Genomic DNA, 12,081 nt, shown 5'->3' with positions numbered 1-12,081 from the left:
TGATCCTCTTTTTACATCTCATGCTGCTAATGGCTCCATCGAATGGTCTGCATGCTCCATGCAAAATCTATGGAGCCAGTATTTAAATTGCAATGACAGCCAAAATGGTACAGAGCTTAGCTGAGCGCTTCTGCCTATTCATTTTAGCGCTCATTGGGTTTAGCTATAGTTTTCTGCCTTACCCAAAGTCATGCTACTTTTCCCTATTTTCTGTGTTTCAATTCCTTGTAACTTTCTCTGTAATTCATATCTCATAAACAGCAACGTTTTTTTCACGACGGTTTTTCAAACTGCGCCATAAAAATAAAGCGAAGTTTTATTAATTCTGAACCACAACTTCCAGGAATGAAAAATAGAGTTTGGATAGCAGATGACAGACTTCAAATGACACAGATTTTATTATCCGTGTAATGTAAGAACAATGATACATTTCTTACATAAGGGTTGTGTAAAAATGAGATCTGTTTAGTATCTTATCTATTTTTATCATAAAAACTTCTGGAATACTTGTGGAGAAAACAGCTGGAGAAGGATATACAAAGTAACTGAATTGGCAAATAAAACAATAGTGAAGTGCGTCCAAAAATATTCCAGTACTAGGACAATACAAACGCCAAAGAAACATTTAACAATAAATTACCATATTCATGAAAGCTGCTTAATACCTATAATTTTTAAGTAATGAAACTTAAAAATGTATACGCTAGTCTAGATAAAGGGGTAATTCCATGCTGTATACAGTATACATTGACGTACTTAGCATCCAGAGACATAACTTGAAGCTCTTGGCCCACATTGCAAAATCCATAGTAGGGCCCAACCTATCATGTGCCAATGGTGGCTTCTTATTAGGAAGAGGAGTTACAACCATGCCTGGTGCTACTGCTACCTGCACACACCCTATAACTAAGCCACTGTCAGCAGACATGTAGAAACTGGTAAATTCAGTTCAAAAATGTAAAAATGAAGGTGCAAACCAGCCTAAACAATGTATAGAGTTTTACAGGCAGTAAATCTACACCCTTCATCTACTATTCTAAAGACATCAGCTGTGTGATCAGAATACGACACCAAATGACTTGTTGAAGAAGATGCAATGATGCACATACATACATTTTCTTTAAAAAAGCTTACATTTCCACATACTTTATCTTATTAACAAGCAATAACAGAGATTATAGAGGGGTTTAAAAATAATGGAAACACCTAGGATTAATAAAGCACTTCTAAGTGTTTCTGTACTTTCATTCAATGAACAGCTGAGCGCTGTCTCTGATTGGTCACAGCACTCAGCCAATCAGAGGCAGCGTTTTCAGGAGGTGAGGATTTTTCAATGCCTAGCCAGAAAAGGAGCTGAAGAAGAGTGTCGTTGACCTGCAAGAAGACACGCCAGAGATGACAGCGCTATTAAGGTGATGTATTCCCCCTTAAAAAAATTTTTCTACAGTTATTAATTATTTGGGGGGGGGGGGGGGTTGAGGCTTATATTTCAAGGCACCCAACCCCCATATCCCGAAAAGCCTTGTCACAGAGAGTTCCCTGCAAGGATCGCAAGCATCTCCTATTGATTTCAAGAGAGCAGATCACTATCTCCTGCCGTGGCTGTGACAGCCACGGCAGGAGATTCCTTCAGCCCTGCTGGGATAGGAGGCTGTTTTCTGCGGAAACGCCTCGCATCCAAGGCCTCAGAAGGATTGCGAGAGCGACGTCAGGGCGTCAATCACATACCAATACCGCTATTGCCAGTGTGCAGGAGCTCTTAGGGCTCCTGCCCACTTGTGTTTTTTAACGCTGTGTTAACACAAAAATGGCAAAGTGCAAACTTTAGAAAGTCCCGACAACTGCGTTAAAAAAGAAGCACCATTATCGCAGCGTTAAAAAAAACGCAAGTGGGTAGCAGCCCTTAGTGAAATTCTTCAAGTTACTCTTCATAAAATAGCCACTAGAGGGCGTTAATACATCTCGGTGGTTTTCAACTTGTAGCTGGACACAAAACAGAGTCCCCTCTACGCATTACCTCATTTGATAGATGAGACTTCAGTGCTGAGAGTTTCTTCATGTTATTGAAGGACAGCCAAATATTTTACATGTGCACGTTGCATTATTTGTTTATATTAAGGATTCAGTTCAGCTAAATGTGAAATGCAACTCTGATTATTTTACTCCCTTTAATTATGCCTTAAGGCACCTTTACAGGGGCTGATAGTTGCCCGAATAATCACTCAAGCAAGCGTTTACAAGCAACTGTTGGCCTGTGTACACACGGCCCCCGACAGGACACTGCGCGAGAAGTTGCTCAGTAATCCCTAGTTGTACCATTTCCGCTCACTGAAACGGAACGACTACTGAGTGGCTTCTCGCTCAGCAGAAACAGGAGTCACTCCATCTATGAACGACTCCTGTTTACTGTGAATACAGGCAGGCGGCTAGAAGAGATCTCTGACCGCTTCGCCTCCATTATCAGACAGACTATTCCAACTGTTTAAAAGCACAGGAGTGATATTCCTTGGGACAGATGTTGGGCGCTTATGCACCCAAAAGTCGTCCCATCACAATGCATATAATATGTAGCTGCAATTCCAAAAATGTATCTTTTATTTTAGGCACTGTCTAATTATGAAAAGTCAGATGACAGGGTGGATGCATACCTACATTGGGGATTCCGCTTTCCTGCTCAATTCGGGGAGCAGGAAAGGGGAATCCCCACAGCCGAACAGCTCTGTCTCTGGGGTGGATCCACTTTTCACCTAGCTTTTGGGCAAAAGAAAAAGTGCTGCATGCTGATCTGTAACGGAACCTCCGGCCGGAGGTTTCAACGCAGATGTGATACTGGCCTTACCTAATGTAATGTATAACTTATAGTGTAAAGAAAAACCGGATCCGCGCTCCAGGAACATACACTCCGATATTTACTATAGCAAGTTTAATAGAGGGATGGAGGATACACGCGGCTCTCCAGCTGTCTAGCCCAGCAGGATACGAGGGGACGACCGATACTCTTTTATAGGATCATCCGGATATGGGGTGTTGGTGGAGATCAGCCAGGAGGGGTCTCCACTGAACATCGGGTGAGTACTTATCTCTTATTGAGAAGTACATCTGTATACGATAGTTACCCGCAACTCTGGAGCGCTGACCTAATTTTGCATACTTTGGTAATTTATAACTTGGCTTTCCAGGGTGATGCACGTGCCTGATCAGGGAAGAAATGATAGATATCCTGTTCTGTTCTCTTAGAACTCAGTGATGGTTGAAGGAATTAATGTACTAAATTGATAGAAAATCATTGGCTATCTTTATTTGTTTTGTGGTTTGATGTTTTCTAGTCCTTCATTATTTTCTGTCTAGTAAATTTACAACCTATATAGCACAAATTGTGGAAAATGTTAATACAGTCAAACCTCTAGTTTTGTTGGTAATCCGTCCGAAAGCAATCAGCTAAACTCGAAACCTATGAAACTCTAGACAATTATTTCCGTAGGAATCAATGTAAATCCAATTAATTCATTCTAGACATTCCAAAAAAACCAAAACACACCAAACCGCATTTTTGTACAGAGTTTATCGCTGCTTTTTCAGCGCTAGCGCTAAACACTGTACAACGCTCCCATTCATTTCAATGGGGCTGTTCAGACAAGTGTTTTCGGACCCTTCATCACCCATTGAAATGAATGGACAGCGGTTTCAGCGCTGCCAAAAATGCGGCACAACTTGGTACCATGTTTTTGACAGCGCTAAATGCTCTAGCTACACTGCCTGAGAGAAAAAAAATCAATATACTCACCAAGCAGGTTCCATCGGTATACTAGGGTCTGTTCTCCACGCAGACTTGTCAAGCCGGCAGAGCATCTTGCTAGTGATGGGGATTGAAATCCCCCGCCTTCAGCAAGAGATTGCTCTGATTGGCTGAGTCAGCTGAGTGAAAGCCTGCTTAGCCAATCACAGCTAGCGCTGGATGCTCCAATCACAGCCATTCATCCATGAATGGCTGTGATTAGAGAAAACCATGAATGGCTGTGACAGCAGCAGTAAGGTCACATGGGCCGGCAGCCGCAGGCTAAACTAGAAGCAAGCAATGGAGGTAGAGACAAAATTTTGTGGTGAAGAATCGGCGAAACTGGAAACCGGCGAAAGAAGAAGCCGACAAAAGTAGCCGACTTACTGGAAATGATAGAAAGATGCCAGGACAGGCAGGGTGTTGCAGCTTGCTGCGTTCTGTAGCTGCAGACCAGTGGGATTGTCCATGCTGATTCCTGTTCACCACGGAAAGCATCTACAATGAACACTTGGTGCGCAAATACGCGGCAAAATAGAGCAGGTCTTATTTTTTTGTATGCACAAGAAAGACGTGCACATAAAAAGAAAATGCAAACAAACCCATTGAAATCAATGAGTTCTATATGTCCGTCCGAAGGGACGAGTTCAGTTCTGAAGTGACTTTGAGAGGCCTATATATTTGAAACCTCCATATTATAAACTGCACCCTGCAAAGTTTTTACAACGGCATGTACAAATTCTGTTAACTAGTTAGATGCTTCATAGGAACTAAAGCAAAATGGTGAACAAATTAAAAATGTCATCTTTCTTGCAGATCTTTGATTCTAATATTTTTTTCTATTACATTAATATTTAATATTTTTTCTGTGGATAAGCTGATGGTTTCATTGCTACCATTTTCAATAGCAAAAAAAAATTTTGATCCTTTTTTCTTAGAAGACGAGCTGTTCAAAAAAACGTAATTCTGATATTGTTTTTTTTTGGGATCCGTTTACTATGCTGTATGAGCGGTATGTTATCCTTATTATGTGGGTCAGTGTGGCTGTGGCAATACCAAATTTGTATATACATTTTTTTTTTTTTTTCATAGAATTTTTTTCTTGCATTGCCACATTTAGAGACACATAAATTTTTCATTTGCAGAACTGTTTTGGGCTTGTTTTTTGCGGGATGAGTTGACATGTTCATTGGTACCATGTTGAGGTGCATGTGACTTTTTGATTGTTTTCTTTTTACGTGTATTGGTAGATAATTTTACAAATCGCGACTCTGACATTGCTTAGATAATATACTGCACTACTTATGTAGAACGGTGTATTACCTCTAACAATCACGTTCATCATTGACAGTACGGTTCATTTCTGTTAGTGACGACAGTGACACTCCCAGGCCACCGTACATGGCAGACCTAAAGGTCAGTTTTTTTGTCCTTCATTTGCCAGATAACCATTGACATGCCATGATTAATTAAAGGAAGTGCTGATGGGGTGAAAGAGTTAGCCCCCTCCCTTTTCAAACCTTCTAGATGCTGCTGTTTGCATTGACAGTGGCATATAAAGAGTTAAATCACCAGGATTGGAGCTAAGCTCTATCCTGGCGATTGCAGCAGGACCGTATTGGTCACTGGGGGCTCAGCTTCTGAGCCCCCTAGTAACTAGCATCATACATGTATAGTGTAATGCGGAAACTATTGGCCCACTATGCTGTACATGTATGATGTGTGTCGGGAAAGAGTTAATGAACTGTAGATCCCCATTTAACTGCAATCACTCCACAAAACATTTCCTGTAGCTGCAGATAAGATGTGCACAATGTTGAGGAGCAATTTTGGACTGATGTGTTTCAGTTTATCAATATTTCTGGGATGCCTTTCATACACAGCCCTCTTCAGGTCCTGCTACAGCATCTCAATAGGATTAAAGTGGTTTTCCGGGAAAAAAATATTGACTACTTGCTTATCCTGCTGGCTCCCTGTCTATCACTGTAGCTCCAGTTCATGCTCCATGGAATCCGGAAAAAGTGGCGGGCAGTCATAGTTCATTGTGTTTGTGACTTCTCAGCCACTCACAGGCTTCAGCAGTGATTTCTTTATGGCTGCCGAAGCTTCTGATTGGCTGAGCGATTATGTGCACAAGGAACGGCATGTGACCGCCTGCTGCTGCTTTTAGGTTCTGTACGGAGGGCACCAGGGCTGCAGGGTTGGACAAGGAGCCACCAGGATAGGTGAGTATTCAATTTCTTTTATTTTTTTTTACTTTAAAAAAAATTTTTTTTATTTTTTTAATATCCTGGAAAACCTTATTAAGGTGAGCCCACTGATTTTGCCACTACAAAGTATATATATATATATATATGTATATATATATATATATATATATATATATATATATATATATACATACATATATATATATATATATATACACACACACATATACACACACACACACACACACACACACATATATATATATATATATATATATATATATATATATATTATTTGTCAGGTTCCTGTCACATCTCAGCTTCTGTGCTCTATGACTGCTGTTTAAATCTGGTGTGTGCTGTGATACCCTCTTGTCAATGGTCAGCCACAATCAGTCTGGAGACTGAACAGATACAGCTATCTATAGTAAGCTCTAGTTGATATTGCAAACTGGACCCAATATCCTTTCTGGTCAATGAGACAAATGAAGCCAGTACAGTAAAAGAGCCTGCTAATATAATATATTTAGTTGTATAGTTATTTTCCCTTCTGAAAACTGTGGACAACGCAGCCAGGGACAATTGAGCTAATCTCTGTAACACTGACTCAATCACGTATTTGTTCCTCCCTTCCCCCTTGAATGACATGTCACTTTATCTCCAACTACTCCAAGTATGAGATAGCAAACTGCTTATTATGTCACAGAAGCTCTTTAACTGCATTCTGTGCTGGAGATTTTTTGTTTTCCTAGACAGACACCTTTAAAGTCACCCTCCAGGCCTAGAAAAACAAAGATGGCTGAACCACTTCTCTGACTACCTGATGCACACTGTGCGTAGTATACGGTATACACTACATGCTCCTCTGACTGGCCAGCACTGCTCATGTGGACAGCAATGATTAATTAAAGCAGGTGTAGTGTCTTAGGCCGCTCTCACACATGAACACAGCAAAACCAAGATTTTACTGTGATGAGGTGTGCTAAATGGCCAAAAATAGAACAGACTCGGCTCGAAAATTGCGGCACTGGTAAGCGCCATCCAGCACCGCGATCGAGCGCGTGTCTGCGAGGCCCCATTTATTTCAATGGGAGTATTATACCGTGATTAACATGGCGTTCAAAATGCCGCCTTATTCGTTGTAAAAGGTGCTTGTGTGAAAGAGGCCTTACGGCCCTTTTACATGGGACAGCTTGTTGAGTAATGGATGCCTGACAAGTCGTCCTGGCAATGCTTGTTCCTATGCTTTTACACAGAAATGCGCAAGTGACTGACTGAATGCAAGTGAAGCGGGCGGGGGATCGTTTCCACCCGCCTCCATTCACAGAAAGTAGTCATTCATAAGTGAATGTGCCTGTTTACATGGACCGATCCCTGGTTTATTTTTCTGCATTAAGAAACTGAACCCGAACGAGAAACAAACAAATTCTTGTTCGTTGTTTACACTGAAGCAATGTGCCCTCTTCTTTCAGTCTCTTTTCCTGTAAAAAAAAAAATCTAAGATTTAAGGGTCTTTCTGGTGTTAGCTACCCCTAAAGGAGTTTTTCAGACACAAAAAGTTTAAACAGCTTGAAGTGCTGGATAAAAATGAAAAAAAAAGTCTTACCTTGCCCGATACCCCACTGTTCTACTTTCTGCTCCAGCGGTGATGACGTCCCGACAACAGAATATGTGAACTCTACAGCGTGAGAAACCAAGTAATCTTATAGATATGATACCTTTTAATGGTTAACAAAAATACATGTTATAGCAAACTTTCAAATCTCTACAGCTATACTCCAGACGAAGTAAGATGGTGATTGACGTCAACAGTCACATGTCCCTGGTGTTGATGATGTCATCGCTGCGGCAAGAAGTAGATACACTGGTGCCCTGTACCCAGCTGCTAACAAAGGATGGTCAAGTGAGGTGAGTAATGCCCCTTTAACACGGACCAGGAATCTCACGATTTTCGTTTGTCTGATGGAACAAGCAGGTGACGTCATCACCAGCTCATTTCCGCTCGGGCAGCCCATTTAGACTGCAAAAACATTCAGTGTTTAGACGGCACGGTAAGTGCCCAACCCGGCACTGGTTTTTATGTGGGCTGAAACTGAACAACGGGCGAGAATCATGACGTCGTTCAGTCGTTTGCCCTCGTTTAAACTGAACGCCTAACGTTCAGTTTAGCTGGTTTGAACAATTTTCTGAACGATGATCGTTCCGACTAAAGGGGGCAAAAGCCGTTTTTATGTTACTCCCACACTCAGAGCCTTATTCAAAGAACTTTTTGCAGCTTTGGTCTCTGTTTTACTAATAGCAGCCTACGGTTCCTTCCGAGGTTCCTTCTGGATGCCTCTTTCGCCCATCCACATGGAGCCCAGGGATGGGATGTAAAACACTGTCTAAATATAGTCTTCTATAAATATACTGTGTATGTTCCGTTAGTCATAATAACCCATTAGTTAAACTTCTATGCCTTTCATTGCCATGAAAACTCCTTAAAACTATACTGACATTTCAAAATGTATTAGTATATATTTTCACATATTCAGGTGTAGTGCAAACGTTGTAGATCTCTACCATGATAGACCGCCACGATGGAAAACAGCATAACGGAGCTGACACACAGGTAAATGGGGAGAGGTCACAGCACAGCTGACTGCCGGAGTAATGCTGGGGGGAGTGACTGCGAGAACTGTGTTAGGAGACAGAATCCCAGCTCCTTTCTGTCCTTCCCTCCCCTTCTTATCCTTTGTAAAGCAGCTCTTGTGAAGGATTCTTGCACTCAGGCTTATAAAAATGAATAAAGGAATGTGACTGAGGATATCCAAACTGGGGAAAGTTAAACTGTCCTGTGCTGCCTTTGTACTCATGCTAGTAGTTGTTCATTAGATGTAGACTTTATGGAAAGCATGCTGTTCTGGGAGGACGTTATGGAATAATCTCACTTGAAGCCTGCTGGCATTGCTCTCATCTGACGGAACATCTGTAGAGACTACACTTCCCCAGAGTGGAGTGTGAAAGCCTAACTTCTCAGAAAGAAGACGAAGAATACAAAGTAAACCAAAAAAAAGATGTCAGCACAAAACTTATTGAACAGCGTATTCTCATGCTCATCCCCAACAGCAAAAGCCATCACTAAAAACCGACTACGCCAGACCCGCAGCTTGGATCCTGCTATTATTCGCAATTACAGCAGCGAAGGGGATGGACAAGCACCTGTACTGCATGAAGACACCAGTAATGGTACACCATTGCATAGAAGAAAGTGGAGAGATGCAGAAAGTTATCCTATGTCAGGAAGCATGACTATAACTTCAACGGATTACCTAGCTGCATCCAGATCTATGCGCCCCAAGCAAAGATCGGTACCACATGGATCGTTTTCCACCCCGACAACTCCGCTGGAAAAATCACCCTCTAGCAGTTTTCACTTCGACTATGATATTAAGGGAATCAAGAGGAACACGGCATGGGACCTGCCCTTCCTGGCTCGTAGCCCTCTGGCTCTCACCCCTAGTGGTAGTACCAACAGCATCTTTTCACCTAGAAAGTGGCTGCAGCAGAAAAAAGTGCAAAGCCAGACAAGTCATTCATACATTGTATGGAAATCCGAGGTAAGAGTGGAAGTTTAACATTACTACTGTTTTGTTTTTTTTTAATTACCCACATTAGAAATAATGCATAAATACTAGGGATGTAAATAAACAGACTTCTGGTTGCCTCAATGTTCTGTAATACAACTTTGTCAATATTTAGAGTTTGCGTATATTTAGGCAGATACTTTTGGGTTGAGAATTACAAAAATTTTCCTTGATTTTTGACATGAAATCTTCAGTTTGTGGTTGATTTACACTGTCTTGCATGACCCAATTCTCTGCAATCCTTCAGGTTTGGGAGTAGAATGTAGGTGCATTATGTTACATCCTAGTACAGACCTATGCAAAATATCACAGTAAGTGGCTGAATGCCAAGCAGGAAGTTCTAAGGTTCATACCAGTTGATAACATATGTGTTGGACATATCTGTCTACTGAGAGTGAGTCAAATGTGTTTCTTATCATCCCCTCAAAGGCAGGCTGTCAGTAGTCTCAAAGTTAACCATAAACAATATGCTTTTCAAGCTTTTGTTGGAAGAAGTTCTATATTGTTAATATTTTAAAAGTTAACTATATGTTCTGAGTCAGGCCTGGCTGGGACAGTATATGGACACTTCTGTTTTTGTAGTTCTGCATCTATTTTGTCTCTATCACTTTCTCAGCTCCCATTGGATCATCCATTTCACATTTTAGTTTATCAGCATCATAGGTGAAAATTTGATGTGATAAATCATAAGGCACATAATGAGCCATTTTACAATTTATTCTCTAAAAGAAACCCTTAGGCTGGGTTACCACGGGACGGAAATCCCGCGGAAATCTCGCGGTTTGGCCGCACCAAAAAAACCGCAGGACGTCCGTGGGATAAGCGCTGCCTCAAAACCCGCTGCAGCTTTTGGAGCAGTTCAATGTGTTCGAAATTGCAAAACAATGCATTCACCCATAAGATGTTTATTTCCAAAATGCGCCATTCTCTAAATATTGCAGATGTTGATTGATTCCCTTGTTCTCTGGTTGCTTACTGCTTGTGGCCAGGGAAACAGATCACTTCTTCTATGGAGCAGAGGAGGTAGGTGCCTGCGCATTTCTTTCATCTAAATCTGGTGGCAGGGATCCCAGGAGTGCATGCGCAGTAACTGTCAGCCAGGCCATCAGCTTCCGTTGTGCTCTGCTTTTTTTTTTTTATAGAAAAGGGGATATGTTTCATTGTCAACAAGCAAACAACCAGAGGGCAGAGGAATCAATATCTTCAATATCTGGAGAGCAGAGCATTTTGGAAATAGACATCTTATGAGCTAATGCATTGTTCTGCAATTTCGAACACATTGAAATAGGATCCCCAAGATGGAAATACCCTTTTAGTTTATTTACTTCAGGATGGATGACTCCCCGCAGCGCCGAAGAAAGAACACATGACCGGCAATGAAGCCGGTCACATGTTCTTTCTTCCGGCGCTGCAGAGAGACGTCCGTCCTGAAGTGCGGCCATTTTCTTCCTGCAGTAACACGGGCGCCGATGCACCTGTGTGACTAAGCCCTTAAGGGAATTTGCATTAGTTTTTAGCTGATCAGCTTTTAGCAGTGCTTTCATGTTTAGGGCTCAGTTAGACGAGTGTTTTTTTCGCGCACCTATGTGTGCAAAAAATGCACTCCATGCATGTTAAAAATGCGCATGACCGAAGCTCTGTGCCCATTGCTTTCAATGGGGTCAGCTCCAGTAGTATTGAAAGCAATGGGATGCAGCCAACCCCCGCAGTGATTTTCGGGGAAGGGCTTGAAAAATAAGCCCTTCCCTGAAAATCATCCCTAGCTGCTGTAAAAAATAAAAAAATATATATACATCATCTCTCCGCCGCTGTGCAGCTCAGGCGCCTCTTTTCACTGGCTTCCCCGGCACTCTTCTGAAGCTTCTTCTCCTGCCAGGGTTTTAAAAATCCCCACCTCCTGAAAGGGATGTGTCTGATTGGCTGAGCGCTCAGCAAATCAGAAGTAGCGCTCAGCCATTCATTGAATTCAATTATGGTTTTCACACTAGGGAATCTGTCGGCTCAAACATGTTGTCCAAACTGCAGCCATGATGTTATACAGCAGGGGGAGCTGAGAAGATTGATAAATAGTTTTATGTGGAAAGATTCAGTAGAACTTGTATTTTATTCATTCATATCTCTGCAGATTCTGAGCTGAACAGTCCAATGGGCGGTCCTATCACAGTGGGCAATCCTATCAGTGTTTGACAGCTATCTGTAAATGACTGTGCATACAGAGATAACTATCAATCACTGATAGGACCGCTGATGGGACCTCTAGGCTCAGAATGAGCAGAGACATAAATGAATAAAATGCAAATTATACTGAATTGTTCCCCATAATACTATATATCAATCTGCTCCACTCCTCCTGCTCTATAACATCATGCCTGCAGTTTAGACGGCATGTTCGAGCTGACAGATTACCTTTAAATGCATTTAGTATGACCTAAATTCTGCAATATTTTTAATGCCATCCTTTAGCAAATTT

General features: G+C 41.7%; 1 protein-coding gene across 1 annotated transcript in view; it reads left to right on the top strand.

Moving 5' to 3' along the window:
* Window positions 1-8,723: 8,723 nt before the first annotated feature.
* Window positions 8,724-12,081, top strand: part of ARHGAP6 (Rho GTPase activating protein 6) — a 522,685-nt gene continuing 519,327 nt past the window's right edge. The window contains exon 1 of the mRNA XM_066577984.1: window positions 8,724-9,584. Within this exon, the coding sequence (XP_066434081.1) occupies window positions 9,042-9,584 (543 nt within the window). The 5' untranslated portion in view covers window positions 8,724-9,041. The remainder of the gene's footprint in view (window positions 9,585-12,081) is intronic.

The sequence above is a fragment of the Eleutherodactylus coqui genome, chromosome 1 (genome assembly GCF_035609145.1).
Source record: "Eleutherodactylus coqui strain aEleCoq1 chromosome 1, aEleCoq1.hap1, whole genome shotgun sequence".
Lineage (NCBI taxonomy): Eukaryota > Metazoa > Chordata > Amphibia > Anura > Eleutherodactylidae > Eleutherodactylus > Eleutherodactylus coqui.
This window is presented reverse-complemented; position numbering and strand designations above follow the sequence as displayed.